Source organism: Phyllobates terribilis, unplaced genomic scaffold, assembly GCF_046119375.1.
Source record: "Phyllobates terribilis strain yellow unplaced genomic scaffold, ASM4611937v1 Scaffold_3__8_contigs__length_932513732, whole genome shotgun sequence".
NCBI lineage: Eukaryota > Metazoa > Chordata > Amphibia > Anura > Dendrobatidae > Phyllobates > Phyllobates terribilis.
The window spans coordinates 814,988,930-815,009,784 of NW_027362763.1; the positions used below are offsets into that span (position 1 = coordinate 814,988,930).

The following is a 20,855-nucleotide window of genomic DNA, read 5'->3' on the forward strand; positions in this document are numbered from 1 at the left end:
TCAAACAGATCAACCCGGTGGCCTATAAATTGAAACTCCCGGCCAACTTACGGATCCCTAACTCCTTCCATGTATCTCTTCTCAAACCCGTGGTACTTAACTCCTTTTCCAAGTCTACAGGTACGCCTCCTGCTCCGGTTTCTGCTGAAGACGAGTTTGAGGTAGAGAACATTCTGGCCACCAAAAGGGTAAGAGGAAAGACCTTTTTTCTAGTGGATTGGAAGGGGTTTGGTCCTGAGGAGAGAACATGGGAGCCCCGGGAGAACATCCATGCCCCTCTCATCCTTGCTAAATTTCTGTCTGGCCTAAAAAAGGGGGGGCCTAAAGGAAGGGGTACTGTAGCGTCGGCGTCCCTGCCTCCTGCTAGGCAGGGACGCTGTTCCCCTCACCTCTCTGCTCCGTGCCCGGCGGCTTCCTCCCGCTCTGCTTGCAGCGCCCGCTCTCCCTCGGTCACTGTGCTTAGGGCGCACGCGCGCGCGCTCCCCCTCTCTTAAAGGGGCCGCGCGCGTCGCCCTAAGGAGTCCCCGGCCAATGGCCGGAGGATCCCTCCATATATAAGGCACCTCCTCCAAAATGGAGGTGCCCGAGCAATGTTGTTGCACTGTTCACTACTCTGCTTCAGCCCTCAGGTCCCGTTTCCAGTTACCTGCCAGTTTCCTGCCAGTTTGCTGTCTGATTCCTGCCTGTTATCCGCTTACCCATTTGCTAGCCTGAGGTCCGACGGTCTGCCTTCCGACTCCTGTCAGTCTGTCTATGGACCAGCTAACCCGCTCACCTGGGAGCGCTCATCTGCTACCTGCCTGTTAGCCTACCTGGAGGCTCTGCCGTCACGTGCTGTGACCACCTGCCAGTCCAGAGACTCTTGCCCGCTCACCTGGGAGCGCTCATCTGCTACCTGCCTGTTAGCCTACCTGGAGGCTCCGCCGTCACGTGCTGTGACCACCTGCCAGTCCAGAGACTCTTGCCCGCTCACCTGGGAGCGCTCATCTGCTACCTGCCTGTTAGCCTACCTGGAGGCTCCGCCGTCACGTGCTGTGACCACCTGCCAGTCCAGAGACTCTTGCCCGCTCACCTGGGAGCACTCATCTGCTACCTGCCTGTTAGCCTACCTGGAGGCTCCGCCGTCACATGCTGTGACCACCTGCTTATCCAGAGACTCTCGCCTGCTCACCTGGGAGCACTCATCTGCCATCTGCCTGCTAGCCTACCTGGAGGCTCAGCCGTCACAGGTCGTAGCTGCCCGTTTACCCAGAGACTGTCCCGGTCACTTGCTGTGACCTCCTGCCCGTTTACCCAGAGACTGTCCCGGTCACTTGCCGTGACCTCCTGCCCGTTTACCCAGAGACTGTCCCGGTCACTTGCTGTGACCTCCTGCCCGTTTACCCAGAGACTGTCCCGGTCACTTGCCGTGACCTCCTGCCCGTTTACCCAGAGACTGTCCCGGTCACTTGCTGTGACCTCCTGCCCGTTTACCCAAAGACTGTCCCGGTCACTTGCCGTGACCTCCTGCCCGTTTACCCAGAGACTGTCCCGGTCACCTGCTGTGACTGCCTGCCTGTCTTCCCTGGTCGCCACCCGCTTCCTTACAAGGACCGCCCCCTTGTATAAGTTGCTCAGAGGTTCCGCCTCCCAGACCCGTTACACAGTCAAGGCCAAAGGTTGAGACTTTAACTGACAACTACATCAAGTTTTTGCAAATACTCAATATTTACTGGGTTGACCCTTATTTTTTTAACACTTCTGCAATTTGCCCTGGCATGGTGAGTATCAGCTTCTGGACCAAATCCTGACTGATGGCAACCACTTTTTTCCTAATCAGTGCTTGGAATTTATCACAATTTCTATGTGTTTGTTTGTCCACCCACTTTTTGAGGATTGACCTCAGGTTGTCCATGATATTGAGATCTGGGGAGTTTCCTTGCCATGGGTTCAAAATGTCAACATTAATGAATACTTTTGCCTTGTGACATGGGAAAAGTGTTGTTCATCACCAAATTGCCCCTCGATTGATTCCCAGATCTCAATCCCATTAAAAACCCACGGTCAATCCTCAAGAAGCGAGTGGACAAACAAAAACAAAGAGATTGAAATAAACTCCAAGCACTGGTTAGAAAAGAATGGGTTGTCATCAGTCAGGATTTGGCCCAGAAATTGATATCCAGTTGCCAGGGTGAATTACAGAAGTCTTGAAAAATAAGTGAGAACACTCTAAACATCAAGTCTTTGCATAAACTTGACGTATTTGTCAATAAAAGTGTAAAAACTAATAAAATTCTTATAAGTCTACTTCAATAACCATGGAAATATATGACTAAAAGATCTAAAGACACTGAAGCAACAAACTTTGTAAAACCCAAAATTTGTGTTGGTCTCAAAACTTTCGCCCATGACTGTACATTACGTTTTTCCTTCCTTAAGATTACATTCTACTATTTTTCTGTGATTCCGCTAAACTAAGCTTACCAAAATCAGTTTCACCTCCAGACTTGATAAGATGCACGTTGTAAATACCCAAAGGAAATATTTCCAGTTCATCGAACACCTGAAAAACAAGGAAGTTCAGTAACTGCTTACTTGTTCTTTATGTGCCTGCAGTAGTAATGAAAATAAGCAATAACCTAATATGTAATACTAATTATGCAAAAAATGTCCATTTCTTAGTGTTACAGCATAATATAGTAAAGTGTAATCAGCCTTTACAACACCTTCACATATAGACATATGTGGCTCTGGCATCAGCTTACGGCAGCATCTAGATTATACATTGTAGTAAACAGAATTTAAAAACTGGATTCACACATTGAAGGAAAGCACAAGATTTTTGTTTTACTTGCAGATTTTTCATATGCATTTCATAGAACTGCTTGTATTTAACACAGGTAGACTTGCTGCAGTTTTTGCTGCTTTTTTTCTATGCAGCAGTTGTAATTTTTTCTTAATTTTTTGAGAATATAGTTAGATTTACAGCTCCAGAGATTAAAAAAGTTTGTTTAGCACTGGCAAGAATCATAATCCCCTAGATCTTTAACATGTACAGCAAGAGTTAACTCACCACATTTACATTGGAGAAACAGCAGCAAAACATATAATTACACACAATTTTATAACTTTACAAGCACATAGCCTTGTAGCAGACATAGACTCTATAGAAATGATAATTTTAGTGTCTCTGTTGTGCAAAAACTGAAGTTTAATAAAATATGCTAATTAGGGTGCTTGGTGCACCCTTGGTATAGCCAAGAGGTTCAGTGCACCATTATATACAGTGCATTGTGAAAGTATTTGGTCCCCTTGAACTTTTCTACCTTTTGCCACACTTCTGGCTTCAAACATAAAGATATGAAATTCTAATTTTTTGGGGAAGAATCAACAACAAGTGGGACACAATCGTGAAGTGGAACGAAATTTATTGGATATTTTAACTTTTTTAACAAATTAAAAACTGAAAAGTGGGGCGTGCAATATTATTCGGCCCCTTTACTTTCAGTGCAACAAACTCACTCCAGAAGTTCAGTGAGGATCTCTGAATGATCCAATGTTGTCCTAAGTGACTGGTAATGATAACTAGAATCCACCTGTGTGTAATCAAGTCTCCGTATAAATGCACCTGCTCTGTGATAGTCTCAGGGTTCTGTTTCAAGTGCAGAGAGCATCATGAAGACCAAGAAACACACCAGGCGGGTCCGAGATACTGTTGTGGCGAAGTTTAAAGCCGGATTTGGATACAAAAAGATTTCCCAAGTTTTAAACATCTCAAGGAGCACTGTGCAAGCGATCATATTGAAATGGAAGGAGTATCAGACCACTGCAAATCTACTAAGACCCAGCTGTCCCGCTAAACTTTCATCTCGAACAAGGAGAAGACTGATCAGAGATGCAGCCAAAAGGCCCATGATCACTCTGGATGAACTGCAGAGAAATACAGCTGAGGTGGGAGAGTCTGTCCATAGGACAACAATCAGTCGTACACTGCACAAATCTGGCCTTTATGGAAGAGTGGCAAGAAGAAAGCCATTTCTCAAAGATATCCATAAAAAGTCCCGTTTGAAGTTTGCCACAAGCCACCTGGGAGACACACCAAACATGTGGAATAAGGTGCTCTGGTCAGATAAAACCAAAATCGAACTTTTTGACCACAATGGAAAACGATATGTTTGGCGTAAAAGCAACACAGCTCATCACCTTCAAAACACCATCCCCATTGTCAAACATGGTGGTGGCAGCATCATGGCTTGGGCCTACTATTTTTCAGCAGCGACAGGGAAGATGGTTAAAATTGATGGAAAGATGGACGGAGCCAAATACAGGACCATTCTGGAAGAAAATCTGTTGGAGTCTGCAAAAGACCTGAGACTGGGACGGAGATTTATCTTACAACAAGACAATGATCCCAAACAAAGAAAAATCTACAATGGAATGGTTCAAAAATAAACGTATCCAGGTGTTGGAATGACCAAGTCAAAGTCCAGACCTGAATCCAATTGAGAATCTGTGGAAAGAACTGAAAACTGCTGTTCACAAACGCCCTCCATCCAACCTTATTGAGCTCGAGCTGTTTTGCAAGGAAGAATGGGCAAGAATTTCAGCCTCTCGATGTGCAAAACTGATAGATACCCCAAGCGACTTGCAGCTGTAATCGCAGCAAAAGGTGGCGCTACAAAGTAATAACTCAAGGAGGCCGAATAATATTGCACGTCCCACTTTTCAGTTTTTTATTTGTTAAAAAAGTTTAAAATATCCAATAAATTTCGTTCCACTTCACGATTGTGTCACATTTGTTGTTGATTCTTCCCCCAAAAATTAGAAAAGGTAGAAAAGTTCAAGGGGGCAAAATACTTTCACAGTGCACTGTAGTTCAGTTTACCCACTGGTTTTGCATGTCACCACCTCACTCACTGATGATTAACAGTGCTGGCTTTGCTGGATGAGCATTAAAGCGGAATGTTTAAAGGGACACTGTCAGCACAGAATTACTTTTCAAACCAAGTACAGGTGCTCGGTGCACTCTTAGCGTGGCAAAACAGTTCAGTACACCTTCACACCTAATTTTTTCCCTTTAACTTAGCACCCCCCTCTATTTCAATTGACAACTCTGGCTTTATAGAACCAGCAAAGGGCAGAGATAGATGGAAAACAAGTAGGTGGGAAGGTACACTTAAATGTTTAGCCAGGCCAAGGGTGCACCGAACACCAGTACTTGTTTTGAAGAGCCACTTTGTGCTGACAGTGTCCCTTTAAACTATCACGTCATTATCATGTATAAGTTTCTGCTCTGTAGTTGTTCCGCACTGAAGTCAAAGTACATAACAATACATTAGAGAAAAGGGAAGGATTCATTTCAGCACACCGGCCAGGTAAAATACAAAAAGTTTGTTCAACCAATTTAAAAAAGAAAAAAGATTAAAACCACGTACTAAACATTTTTCCTGCAACCATATGCACTCTATTACATTCTCAACTGCTTACAGCCCAAAGTTTAATAACATAAAAACAATCATTTTAAAGTATCTGCCTGCAACCAACCAAGATGACACTCTGCGTGAAATTATTGCCAACCGCTGTAGATATGTTGCCAGAAGAGGACTTACCCTTGGAAACATATGTCTCCTAGCCTTTTGAGACAACCCATCTCACCATCTAATTGGTTAACAACAAAGGGGTTCCATAAATGTGCAGGCAGTAGATGCAATGTATGCACACACGCATTAGATGGAACCACTCGTTCACAATATCTCCTACCATCAATTACAACATCACCTCTTTCATAAATTGTGACTCTAAATTTGTTGTTATCATGACAAATGTGATATATTGGTTCTACTACCAGAAAGTGTAAAAAAAGTATCGCAGAGCACATATCAAATATTATTAATAAAAATAGCATATATTCAGGAGCATCAAAACACTCACTTTGCGTTTTTTTAGCTTCGAAAAAGTCAACTACCCCAGACGTTGTGGCAACTGGCAGAAAGCTCAGTCAGAGAAGCATATTGGATATTACGTTTAGATACCAAACATCCAAACGGGATGAATTCTAAAAATGATTTGTTCTACGTATATTAACCCCGTCCAATGCAATTTAGAATGTATGTCGACATTCGTTTGCACAGTTTCTGCATTTCCAATGTAATTATTTCCTTTTTTCTGACTGGATTATTTCCTTCTTATATACTAGTGTTCATTCTCTGTCTGAAATCCTATGGCACAACTATTGCGCCAGAAACGCGTCAAGTGTTTTTCTTCTTCTTTCTTCTTTCTTAAATTGGTTGAATATACTTTTTGCCAGTGTGACAATATGAATCCTTCCCTTTTCTCTACTAAGGCCGTGCTCACCAGCCTGATCGGCACCCACCAGTGATATCAACCTCCGCTTAATTCAAGCAGAATGCGTGGAAGCTCCTGGGCCTTCTCTCCGCTCACATAACTCTACTGTTCTGGAGGACAGAGCATAGGGCTGTTTTTTTTAAAAAAAATGCAGCAAAATCAAAAAACGGTGGTGTCCATTTTATTTTTTTCTTGTGCACTACAATAGAATATCTACTAAACTTTATAATATGCAAAACAAAATGTGTAAATGTGCTCTTATGCCTATTTAAGTTGAGGTTGGACATTAGGAAATTATACCTAAAGCTGTTTAAAACAGTGTAAATGTTGACTGAATGCTCATTAATGTGCATATATGAACAGTCCAAGAATTCATATTTATTTCCCTGGGGAGAGGCAGATGAGGCAGTGCTACTCACCTCTGGCAGCACTTATCTACTGGGAGAACAACGCATTGAGCATGTTAATATGTACCAGTTCTCTTCCCAATGTTGGTGGCCTGTCAGCTGATCATACAGAAAGGATTCCAATGAATAATGCAGATTTTTATTAAAGGGAATCTGTCACCAGAGTTTAACTATCTCATCTAAGAGCAGCATAAAGTAGGGGAAGAGACCATCATTTCAGTTATGTATCACTTACTGGGCTGTTTGCTGCAGTTTTGATAAAATCACTGTTTATTTGCTGCACATTTACTAGTTCTCTAAAAGCTAATCGGTGTATGACCCCGCACAGCCATTGATTGACAGCATTCTGTGTACACTGTGCATAGGCAGAAAGCTGCCAAATCAGTGGTGGGGGCGAGGTCATACAGAACTCATGCCTATGGAGGACTACATGGCAGCAGGTTTACTAATTCTCTAGTGATCTCATGCTGATAAAACAGTGATTTTATGAAAACTTCAGAAAGCAGCCAGGTAAGTGACATTTTGCTGGAATAACCTAATGACATATTCCCTGTAAAGTGGTTGTCCATCTTTTTTTTTTTTTTTCCAAAATCTGAGCCCCCTCCAAAAAAAAACTGTCTGCCCTTACTAGAAGAACTTTATAATACACGCATCATAAACAAAATTAACAATGTTTCTTATTCACATGTTGGTAAATTAATCAAAATGGCGCATTTGGTTCACGAAATTTGTGCAAAGTAAAAAACGGTCTTTTTCTTGTCTTTCGATAAGGGAGAAAAAGGATCCAGCTTCAGAGATCCCATACAAGACAGCAGTGATTAAGGACTGGATGCCCTATGTTGTCCCCGTAGGGGGTTGTGACTTTATGCTGATATTCATTCTTGATTTTTTTTAAATTTGTTTAAATAATTTCTATGGGATCTCTGAAGCTGGATCCTTTTTCCTGTGCTCTGGAATCTCTAAGGGTGAGCTGACTTTTTTCCTTTTTGTTGTCTTTAACCTGTTTTGTGACTTTCTAACACAAAAAGGCATATACTTCTTAAAATGTCACATAGAGTACACAAAAATATATGGCATACTCAAAATCATGGGGGAATGAAGCACATTTGCAACATAATTTATGACTTTTCAAATGATGAATCAGGCTAAAATATCTGGAGACCCTATACCCAGAATAGCGATTAAAAAAAAGAACACATGTAAAATAGACTTCAAAAATATGCAAATGCAAATATGCAAATGGTAATATAAATTTGATGCAAGCCAAAAAATCTGCAAAAGATGAAACTTTTTTTTTTCATGGTGTATAGATATGTGCATGTTCTCCTGCGGAGTCAGCCTCCCACAGTCAAGTCTCTGCCCAGTTGGACTCTATTTGCTGAAAAGCAGCTTTATTTCCTGCTAAAACTGACAAAAACCTCTGCAGTAGCATGGCATTTTCTATATGGGAAGTAAAAAGTAACTATGTTGTCTAATAAGAGGGGGGAAGGAGATTGATTCTATCCAGAGTGGGTCCTCAGGAGCATCAAGCAGAAAAAAAAGAAGAACATTTTTACATATTTTATACAACAAAAACTGTGAGTTACTTCAAAACGGCTATTAACAGATTTGTGTAATAAAAATTAATTCCGGAATAACTGCTTTACTATGGTTTGTTCACACATTGACTATATTGCCATCCGTTTGTCTTCTAGTAGGTTGCCAATAATGACACAAGTTTGAACCTAGTCTTAATCTAACCTATGGAGGAAAAGAGTGAAAATAGTTCACCAATAAAACATTTACTAAAAATTCACCAGTAATTCAAAATACCTGTTCTTGTATGAAGTCCATTGGTGAAGGAACATAGTACTCAACATTGTCACCCATATTTCTTCTAATATGCAAACCAAAATAGCCAGGGTCCATCTGTCGTACCTATGAGAAACACATCAGTCACTAAAAGACGTCTTGGCAAACAAAGGTCATGGATATGGATTACAGTCCAGCGGTAATGTACTTTAATTAGAGTAGTAGAGAAATCTTGTGGTTTTATTCAAAATGAATCACAATCATGTGCAGGGAGAAGGGGTTGCAGAAAGCACAATCATAAAACACACAAAAAGCATGACAACAATGTACTCAGCAAAAAACACATACACAATATAAATACAAAGAAAACATGTTACACATTTTAGTATTCATTCGCCTTATTTTCTAAAATATCATACTGGCAAATACCACATGCAATGTGTATGGATTGAGCTGCATTTTACTGTAAAAGTATAGAAATAATTGAAGTGTGCTAAAATAGTGAAATGTCAACTTTAAAATTAGAGGAGTTTTATATAGCAGTCTTATGCAATGGTTGGAGTTATTAAATGCATAATAGGGCAGCATTTTAGTAATTAATAAGAATAGTATAGTCTAGCATTAATGACTAGAAAAAAATATTTTTCTACAACTGAAGAGTTCTACTAGATGATGCTGAAATCCAAAGTGTAGTCTGTGAATAGTTATCATTAGTCTAAATTGGGGGGGGTTGTAGACCATATACTGCAATGGAACTTACGCAACAAGGTGATCTTCTATTGATATTTTAGAGTAGCCAAGATTCATTTTTCTATTATGAGTAATAGAATAATAGACCTTTCCCAAACACCAGAGTAGGTTATCATTTAATACTTGAGTAGACCGGTAGATTTGTGCCATCATGTACACACATGTTACTACTTGTTCCTCATGGCTACATAGGACTTGGATACCAAAAGTACGGTTAATAAGCAACCAGCCTTGAAAAGAGGAAACATGAAAACATGAATACTATTATATAAATTCTATCTCCAATCAAAAATTGGAAAATGAAAGTGCTTTTTTGTGGGATTACCTAGAGCAGTGTTCTTCAACTTCAGGCCTCAAGAGCTACTCAAGAGGCCATGTTTTCAGGATTTTCATAGTGTTGCATCACCTCCACGGGCAATAATTTCATCACTTGTGCAATATTAAGGAAACCCTGAAAACATGACCTGTTGGTGCCTCCTGAAGGCTGGAGTTGGGGAACAATGCCCTAGAGGAAAGAAATGGTAGAAAATAAATAAGTAACATACTTACAGGGACAATCTCCCCAGTGTTGTCTCTCTGGAGATCAACACCAGTCTCAGCTTACTTCTTTCAATAATGATGTGTTGTACCTCTGCAGTCAATCAGTGGCTTCTCTAGTGACGCTGACAAGAATGCCACATGACCACTGAAACTACTGCTTGGCTGTGGGAGTCACATGTCCATGGATAGCAAGTCTTTGCTATAGGAAGTAAGCAGAGACGGAAAGAGCTCACCAAATGGGGATTAAATGGGTGAATATGTTACTTTTTTACTTCTGTATGGGGACCTCAGAAATACTGGCTACTTAATATGATTTCGGGGTTGGCAAAAATTGGGAGATTGATTGCCTAATGGAGGTTGACTCTAACATCACATTCCATGCATATGGTTAGCTCTAGACACCTGCATGTGGGGATATATATTGTCGAATATTGTGCATTAACATCTAGACCTTGTCTGGTATAAACATGTCTTGGCTTCATGCATCAATTGGTACAGACAGGAGAATTAAATGTTGGTTTAAACTTGAAAAGAACTATTGTACAGTGTGCAAAACGAATTTAGATTCCTTGCACTCACCAGAGCAGTAAGAAAATGTAAGGAGGAAAAAGAACCAGGAAAGATGTAGAAGAAAGGAGTCAGCACTACACACGGCTATGATAAACTTTAAAGCACAAAAACAAAAGACAGAAAAAAAGGAAATGTTTAAATCAAACAGTTACTGCTACATTGGCGTACAGATGCAACACAGACAGTCGCTGACTGATAACACTAACAATTCTTGGCTGGGTAGTTGCTTTCTTCTTTTTTGCTGTGCGATTTCTGGTAAGGATAAACCGAGAGGAGACTAGGAATTCACTAGACATAGATGGCAGACACAATAGGTCACTGCACAGGCTTACTGAACAAGATGTAGTAAATGAAATACAGTTATAGAAATATGGCTATCCATGTAGTCATACAAGAAAAGTAAAAGGTACAGATACATTTCAAAGTGAATTTTACTTTCTGACATAATATTCAAAGGGGCTACATTCAACCAACACCCATTCGGAATTTGGTTTTGGTTGAAGTCAGAGGAGCGTAATAGTGCAACATTAAAAATAACTTCAATACCTGACAACTTCTGTTCTAAAGGTCCATGAATAGGCTAATTAGAACTCAAACCTGGAGAATTCATATGTGGCTTCACTTAATAAGAACCTATCAAGTCAATTTACTGCTCTAAACCACCACCATGCTGTAGGAGACCCGATAATCTTTTCAAACATATTCATCTGTCTTCTCAGATGCAGCAAAGATAATACATTTTCAAAATCCTGCATAATGTACGCTCATAACCTATAAACTGTCAAGTGGGTGTTCCCGCTGTAGAGAAGAGTCTGCTGTATGGTGTCCAACCCTGCTGCTCCAGCTTTGTTTGACATCCACCTGGGTGCTGTAGTCACAATCAGACTCTTCTAAATCCAGATCCAGGTGATAAAGTACACTTATGATTAACATCCACCCGGCTGCTATACTCACAAGCAGGCTCCACTCGATACCATCCATGTGCCGTTGCTTTGTACGCCGCTAGAATGAGGTGCAGCCAAGGTATACTGTGATAACGATAGACATGGTACACCTGGCTACTCTGCCAAGGGACACAACATAATGGTGCAGTATTTTAAGGGGCCTGGTAGTGACTACAGCAACACAATGATGTCAATGAAGACTGTACGGATTCCTTTGTACAGAGGGAATTCCCACTTGCCTCTTCACAGGTCACTGACATACAGTCACAACCAGGGTCTACTGAATTAAACCTATATGCCGTTGCATTTTACTCCACTAGCATGTGCAGCGCAGCAGAGTATACTGTGATAAAGTCGGACATAGTACACCATGCTGCTCTGTGCACGCACGGGGAGGCAAGGATACCCAAAACTGGAGGGGCGCTTTCCTATAGTGGGAATGCCCACTTGAATCTTCATAGGTCAGTACACAGCACATAGAGTTAAAAATGTATTTTATCAGTGTTGCTGCAGCAGAAAAAAAACAGACATGCTTGAAAAGATTGTCAGGATTTTTATTACAGCAAGAACACACAAAAAGCTGTGTTCACTTTTGAAACAAATTACTCATTGCTAAATAAAAATGTTTTGTAATTTCTTGCTTTTCCTCAAATTTAAATGTGAATTTGTATATTTTTGTCATTATTACAAGGCTTTCCCATTAATGTATCCCAACTACTGAACATGTAGTCACAGAGCACAGCAGACATGCCCTTGTCATGGGTCTAGTCTAAGAAGCGAGAAGACAGTTAATGCTGCCAGTTCAGTCATGTGCAAGACATTTAGGTTCTATCTCATTTCACCTTTGCACGCATGAATTTAAAGCTATAATTACAAAGTTATCGTCAGCTTAGGCAATTACTTTATTAATTAATGTATAATTGCGGTTCAAGTAATAGATGTCCCAGAACAGAAAATCAAATTGAATTTTGGCTGCCATCTTGTGGACAATTTTAGAGGCGCAGCAGGGAAACGACTCATAATTTACAAAATTATGCTTAGGTTGGCTTATATTCTAAAACATTTCCTTTACTATATGTCCATTTATGGTAGAGTACTTATCAATGAAGTCAAAAAAGGGGGTCCGCACTCCTCAGGTAAGTTGGTGCCCAGAAGGAAAATATGTAGATACTAATAAGTAAAACCTTCAGCACAATGTGAAGATGAATAACAGATCTTATTAAATCAGCCTGTGAGACAGATTCATCGACCAACGTGCCGGCCTTACTTCAGACTTTATCAAGGTACTCTGTGTTAGGTGTCGGTCTGTGGCTGGATTTGAAATGGGTCCAGGACCTTTTGGTCTGCCATTTCAGTCCAGCCTGGGCTGATGTTGCTCAGCATCATCGTCAGCCCCAACGCTTAGCTGTTCCACAAGACGTACAGATTGTCTCCTGTGTATTGGTACCTAGCAATGTTAAGCATGGGTTGCAGAGGGAGACAGGGCGTTTGGAGTCTAAGTCCAGTATTCGCCGCACTGAGCATGCCCGTGACCTGGCGGATCGTGATTGGTGGTTTGGCACCCACCTGACTCGGTGACCTGGCACCGCCTGATTGATCCACGGGTGGCGTCACCAATGGAGCGTCGGTGGGCAGGGCTTAGTCTGTAAAAGGCCCGCCCACAAACATGGCAGCGCGCTCTGATTATTGAACAGTGATGCGATTTTGTGGACGACTGTGTTACACGAGTAGTTTCTGTCAGGCAGGCTAGTTCCATAGAGGCAGGTAGTTTCGTCTAGCAGTCTGGCTCTGCCAAAGGGGTCGCCTGACACCCCGAGCAGCCTGCAGACGTCCTATCCACGGCTATCGTCTGTCAGCCACGTGGAGCTGTACCCTTCAGTCCGGTAGCACGCCGGCTGGAGGCACGTGTACCCGTCGGCGTAGTCACACACGCATCCTAGCGCCGCCACTGTAGTCCCTGTGCGGTAACAGGAGTACAGATAGCAGCACGAGAGATAGGCGGAGAAAAACTAACGGAGATAGAGCGAACCACTATACCCGTTCCTGTGTGCAGTAACACGGAAGGGTTTATCATTTAAGTTGGTTGCTTTACTTTCCACCCGGAAAGTGTTCGGCAGCAGTCCTCCAGGCTGAATCGCCGACCCCGGGGTCGGTTGCGTTCCATTATAATAAAGTTGTCTGCAACCGCCCTCCTAACACTCAGTTCAGGTGCTCATCAATAGAACAAAAGGTATCTTTGTAGTAGTGTATCTGTGGATGCGGTGAATGACGAGCATCTGAACAGAGTACTTTGATAAGGCTGAAACGTTGGTAGATGAATCTGTCTCACAGGCTGATGTAATACAATTTCTGTTATTCATCATCACATTGTGCCGAAGGCTTTACTTATTAGAGTAATGATCAGCCGCCACAGAAATGATGGGAGGAGATATACAGTTCAATATCTTATAGGATTAATATTTCTACAACTTTGTACAATAAGGACATTTGTTATACTTTAGCAGAAAGCCTTCACATTTGATTTGGTGATTCAGCTCGTTTTACATTGCACCTTTATCTAGGCCACATTCAAAGTAGATAACTGTTTTAGGAATTAGCAGCTACATTGCCCACTCATAAGTTACCCCAGAGCAACTTGCTTTTTTATTAAATCGCCTGTGTCTTTACAGCACCATGGTTATAGACTGTAATGCATTCTAAGGAGAGATGGGCAGAATATTTGAAATTCTAATTTGCCAGCTTAGCCAAATTTTCCCCCAAAGTTTGATTTACATTGTATAAATTCAATACGGAAAGAGGAAAAAAAAAAAATGTTCACATTTTTGTGAAACAGCAAATTTCAGTAAAGCTAATTCTCTGCTTCTACTAAGGAATATAAGTTCACTCATTGAGCAATGCACTAATTCTTTTTCTATATACTTAAGGCCTCACACATGTCAGTTTATACCCATTATAATCTATGGAGCTGTTCACATTTCAGTGTTTTTTGCAGACCGCTTATACACAAAAAATCAGAGATATGTCTAATGAGTCACAAATCAAAATCACCCTTACAAGTCTAATGATCTGTGAAAATCACTGAGCACATACGGATGGCATCTGTGTAGAGTGTGTGCTGTCCGTGATTAACATTGCAATTAGGGACGAGCGAACACTTTCGGATAAGGGGTTAACCGAGCATGCTCGGGTCTTATCCAAGTATCTTCGGCGTGATTCAAACATAATATACAATCACGCCGTAGATACTCGGATAACACCCGAGAATGCTCGGATAAGACGTTATCCAAGCACATTAGCTCAACACTAATTGCAATGAATAGGAGAAGATTTGTAATTTTATTTTTTTCTTTTAAAAAAATCACTGATGAAACACGGAAAGTAAAAACTAACACAAACACTGATGAAAATCAGTGTTTTTTTGGGTACCGCAAAAATCACTGACGTCTGAATGGGACCTTAGGGAACTGTTCTTCTTTGTTCCCTCCATAAACATGATTGATAGGGATAGAAAAATATCCATATCTGGCAATAGCTTCTCTCCAAAGAGAATAAAGGATCAGGTATGTTAAAACTCATCATACCTGATCCTTAGGTTCAGATTTTCCCATATAGAAACAACACTTTCCATTCTAAATAAATATAATTGTATCACAGTGCTCCCACATTCTGTATCCAGATATGTTCACCTGTTTCTTTTCACAGTATATCATTCCTATTATTGTACCCAAAGACAACTTACTTTACACGCTAAGTTCAAGATGTCTTCTACCCTGTGTTCTGGTCTGAGGTTCACTGTAACACCATGACCATCATAAAAGTGGATAAATATTGGGATTTCCCAAGAACTTTCCTTGGGTGGGACTTCTGGAACTGTGTTATAGATATTCACCAAGTCTTCAATGTGCTGTAACGAACAAGATAATACATCTCAAGTAAGGCATACAATTAAAACATGAAGTTACAAGAAACACAGAATAATGTATTGGTGGTCTCTTGGCTGCCATACCATACTGCTATAGTTATGAGAACAGCCTGGGGTCCAGGGATTGATACTTCATCTATGATGTCTGGCCGTTACTACATTTCAATTGAGCTCTTACACATGGGTATGTTCAGAAACACAAAAGACTATTCAATATTACTCAGCTTAGATCTAAATCTCTGGATTTCTAGAAATTGCAATGATCTTTCAATGTCCAATCATAAATTGAAAGATATCTGAATCATCTGCAAATTACACATCACTTATGCTGTCATATAGTTGAGTACAAAGCTTCTTTGATATATTAATATTATACATTTATGTATGGACATTTCACCAAATCCATGTTTTTTACAGACAATATAACCTTTCGTTTTTGTAAAGAACCAAGAATGGGAGCCGGACACTGAGCAGAAGAAATTACAGAGCATTTTGTTGCAATATTGAAGCCAAACTGAAAAAACTCTAACAAAACTGTATGAACTGCTGTTGTAATTACATGTCAATCTAATAAATAAGTAAAAGATTTCATAATCCTGCTCTATATTGTAGGATTGCTCTATACATCTGGGAACTAGAGGAATCGCTTACAACCTTGTAACACTTTTGTCCACTAGAGGTCACTGTTGACTGACCTTTTTTTAAATTTTACATGTAACACCTAATTAAAAATTGAGATTCAGATGTTGTTTTATAGGTTTTGGAACACAATGCAGTAGTAAAGCTTTGAATATACAACCACCATAGAAGCCTAGTTTTCCATCATTGATGTGCTCCCCACAGAGCTATGCTGGTGTCGCAACCCAATGTCTGTGTTGTAAGATTATAGGCCACTGATTAGTCCGGTAAAATAAGCCTACAAAATAAAATTTGTCTTTTCTCACTTGTAAATCATGATGTGAATTTAATTTATATATGGATGTTAAAAAAAAGAAGAATCAAGTGAAGCAGTTTTTTTGTATAGAGCACGCGTGTTAAATCCAAAAGAGCAAATGATAAACAAGAATTTAAAAACAAAAAACAATGGGAGGGAAACATAGAAAAACCTAAAGCTTGCTGTGTCACTGGTATTGGCGCCCTTTACATTCATTTAGTATGGAAACACATTTTGATTCGCTTGTGATAAATCACAAAAAAGAGATTCACCTGTGATTAACCCCTTTATCCCGAAGGCTGTTTGCTCGTTAATGACCAGGCCAGTTTTTACAATTCTGACCACTGTCACTTTATGAGGTAATTACTCTGGAACGCTTTATCGGATCCCATTGCTTCAGAGACTGTTTTCTCGTGACATATTATACTTCATGATAGTGGTAAAATTTATTTGATATGACTAGCGTTTATTTGTGAGAAAGTCTAAAATTTGGCGAAAATTTTGAAAATTCCGCAATTTACAAACTTTGAATTTTTATGCCCTTAAAGGGGTATTCCCATCTCCAAGATCCTATCCCAATATGTAGTAAGTGTAATAATAATAATAATAATAATATTAGCAAATACCTCCAATTAGAAATGTAGTACAGTTTTTGATTCGCTATGTCTCTTACTTCATGTTACGTCCACTGATAGTCACAGTTAGTTAGCTAGCTGCTAGTGGTCGTAACCATGGATACCTAAGGTCCTGCGATGCCTGCACATGAGGAAAGAGACATAGCGAATCAGAAGAACTATACTACATTTCCAATTAGAGGTATTTGCTAATATTATTATTATTACACCTACTACAAATTGGGATAGGATCTTGGAGATGGGAATGAATACCCCTTTAACCATTTCGCAACCCTGGGATTTTCCGTTTTTGCATTTTCGTTTTTTGCTCCCCTTGTTCCTAGAGCCATAGCGTTTTTACTTTTTGGTCAATATGGCCGTGTGAGGGCTTATTTTTTGCGGGACGAGTTGTACTTTTGAACAACATTACTGGTTTTACCATATCGTGTACGGGAAAACGGGAAAAAAATTCCAAGTGTGATGAAATTGCAAAAAAAGTGCAATACCACAGATGGTTTTTTTTAACATTTTTTTACCATGTTCACTGAATGCTAAAACTAACGTGCCATTATTATTCTCCAGGTCATTACGAGTTCATAGACACCAAACATGTATAGGTTCTTTTTTATTTAAGTGGTGAAAAAAAAATCCAAAGTTTGCTAAAAATAAATAAATAAAAAATGGCGCCATTTTCCAAGACCCGTAGCGTCTCCATTTTTCGGGATCTGGGGCCGGGTGAGGGCTTATTTTTTGTGCGCCGAGCTGAAGTTTTTATTGATACCATATTGGGGTAAAGCCAATGTTTTGATCACCTGTTATTGCATTTTACTGCAATGTTGCAGCGACCAAAAAACGTAATTCTGGCATTTAGAATTTTTTCTCGTTACGCCGTTTACCAATCGGATTAGTTATTTTTTTATATTGATAGATCGGGCGATTCTGAACGAGGCAATACCAATTATGTGTATGTGTTTTTTTTTTATTATTTTATTTTGAATGGGGCGAAAGGGGGGTGATTTAAACTTTTATATTTTTTTAATTTTTTTAAGATTTTTAAAAACTTTTTTTTTCACTTTTTGCTTGCTTCTATAGTCTCCATAGCAGACTAGAAGCAGCACTTGTCTGATCGCCTCTGCTACATAGAGATGATCAGCAGATCACCTCTATGTAGCAGAAATGGTCCTGTGCTATGAGCGCCGACCATTGAGCTGAGATTATGTTACTGTGTGGACGCTTGTTTGTTTGGGCTCCACGTGCTCTCTTGCTGTTATAGCTTCGGACAGGCAGGTTTAGCTGGGGATAGGCAGCCTTAGCTGGAGGGAGGCAGGTAGCTTCGTCTGACAGTCTGGCTCCGACAAGGGGGTCGCTATACACCCTGAGCAGACTGCGGACTCCGTATTCCTAGCACCGCCTGTTAGCCACGTGGAGAGATACTCCGCAGTCCGGTAGCACGTCGGCTGGGAGCACGTATACGCTGGCGTGAATCACACACACGTCCTAGCGCCTGCTGCGTAGTCTCTGTGCAGTTAACAGGGCTACGGCTACATTATTTGTTGCACATCTCTCGTGCAGTTAACAGAGATTGTGCGAATCCCTATTCTCGTCCCGGTGTGCAGTAACCCGGGAGGGATTGATATATTAGTTGGTTATTTTACCTTCTTACCCGGAAGGTGTTCGGCTGCAGTCTTCCAGGCTGCATCGCGGACCCCGGGTTCGGTTGCTTTCCATTATTAATAAAGTTGTTTGCAACCGTCCCCATAACAGTATCAGAGCGCCAGGGTCTAGCCGAACATGGCTGACAACCAGCAACTGCAGCACTATATACAGCAACTTGAGGCCAGACTTAGGACTCAGGAACAAACTGCCCCGGTCGCTGATATCACTGCAGTAGCTATTCAGGCAGCTTCACAGGAGGCTAATCTAGTGAACACGGTTGCGGTGAATGCTGCGGCAGCTGCTATTGCTCCATTACCCCGTTTTGCTCTAATCTGTGCTCCATTCAGTTAGAGATGATGGAGGCATTGTTCCCCTCCGAAAGGGCCAAAGTGGGTTTTGTCATCTCATTACTCTCCCACAGGGCTTTGGAGTGGGCTACCCCTCTGTGGGAGCGGAATGACCCGGTACTGGCTAATTCGGGCCTCTTTCTTAGAGCCCTAAAGAGTGTTTTCCTAGGTCCTCAGTTCACGCATGATACGGCTCTTAAGCTTCTTGCATTGGTCCAGGGTTCGGCCACCGCCAGCCACTATGCCATCCAGTTCAGAACCTTAGCGGCTGAACTGGATTGGTCTGAGCGGTCGCTAATCCCGGTGTTCCGGAAGGGTCTGGCTGGGCATATTAAAGTTGCTCTAGCTACAAGAGAGATCCCAACCTCTCTGGAAGAGTTAATCACTCTCGCTAAACGAATAGATTTGCGTCATGCAGAACGCAAGTTAGAGCTGGAGGTCTCCAGACCTCGGTTTCGGTTGGCACCTTCATTCTCTAGACCTATCTCCAAACCCGCGGCTCCCGTCCTGGAGTCTGAGGCTATGGATATATCCCGGACTAAGTCTAAGTCCCCTCGTTTCCGACCTGCACATCTCTTGGAGTACCCCATTAATAAGGGTTCCAAGCGGTCAGGAAACTAAGGTGTCTAACCACCGTTGGAGGAGGTGTGTTAGATTCTGGGGCTTCTTCCTCCAAATTATTGTATGAGGTGACATTGTTCATCGGAACAACCACGGTTACTGCCAGGGCGTGGGTGGATTCTGGCACCGATGGCAATTTTTTGTCATCAATGTTTGCCCAGAAGCACGCCATTCCTATGGAGTTACTGCCAAAACCAATGAACATTAGGGTGGTCAACGGTTCACTGCTGGACACGCAAATCACTCACCAGTCGATTCCCCTCACCATGTCGTTTCCTCAGGGTCACCGGGAGGTTATCTCCTTCCTTATTATTCCCGTTGGATTAGATGAGGTGCTATTGGGTCTTCCATGGCTACGTTGTCACACTCCACACATTGACTGGAATACGGGGAGAATTTCTTCCTGGGGTGAGAATTGTGTTTCTCAGTGTATGGTTACAGCCGCCCGGAGGGTAGTCTCAGAGCCTTCTACCGACTTGTCCACTCTTACTGTGCAATATCAGAGTTTTGCGGACGTCTTTTCCAAAAAGGCGGCACAGACTTTACCTCCCCACCGACCGTATGACTGTCCTATTGATTTGGTCCCCGGCACGGAGCCTCCTCGCGGTAGGGTTTATCTCCTGTCTGTCCCCGAGACCCAGGCCATGTCAGATTATATCAAAGAGAACCTGGCCAGGGTGTTTATCAGAAAATCGGTCTCTCCCGCTGGAGCAGGGTTTTTCTTCGTCCAGAAGAAAGAGGGTGATTTACGTTCCTGCATTGATTACAGAGGATTAAATGCCATCACCATCAAAAATAAATACCCTCTGCCCCTTATTTCTGAACTGTTTGACAGGTTGTGAGGGGCTAACATCTTCACTAAATTGGACCTGCGAGGGGCATATAATCTTGTGCGAATCCGTGAAGGTGACAAGTGGAAAACAGCTTTTAACACTCGTGATGGTCATTACGAGTATCTTGTCATGCCGTTCGGGTTATGCAATGCCCCTGCTGTTTTTCAGGATTTTGTCAATGATATCTTTCGGGATTTGCTGCTATCATCCGTGGTAGTCTATCTTGATGATATCCTTATTTTTTCCCCGGACCTCTCCACACACAGAGAGGATGTTCGCAGAGTTTTTGAACGCTTGTGTGCAAATTCTCTGTATTGTAAACTGGAGAAATGCCAGTTCGAACGAGAGTCTCTACCATTCCTGGGCTACATCATATCCAGTAAGGGATTGGCCATGGACCCACAAAAATTGGTGGCGGTACAGAAATGGCAGGAGCCCCATTCCCTTAAAGCGGTACAACGCTTCATGGGCTTTATCAACTACTACCGGCAGTTCATACCACATTTTTCCACACTGGTGGCCCTTTGGCCGCTTTAACCAGGAAGGGTGCCAATCCCAAGAATTGGTCTAAGGAGACATCCGAGGCGTTCCAGGAGATTAAA

General features: G+C 41.6%; 1 protein-coding gene across 4 annotated transcripts in view; it reads right to left on the minus strand.

The window, feature by feature from the left end:
* The window catches only part of TIAM2 (TIAM Rac1 associated GEF 2), a 518,307-nt gene that overhangs the window by 136,347 nt on the left and 361,105 nt on the right, over positions 1–20,855 (minus strand). For all 4 annotated transcript variants that reach the window (XM_073672431.1, XM_073672433.1, XM_073672430.1 and 1 more), the window contains 3 exons: positions 15,066–15,230; positions 8,544–8,648; positions 2,464–2,542 (listed from right to left, as the gene is read on the minus strand). In XM_073672431.1, the coding sequence (XP_073528532.1) occupies positions 2,464–2,542; positions 8,544–8,648; positions 15,066–15,230 (349 nt within the window). The remainder of the gene's footprint in view (positions 1–2,463; positions 2,543–8,543; positions 8,649–15,065; positions 15,231–20,855) is intronic.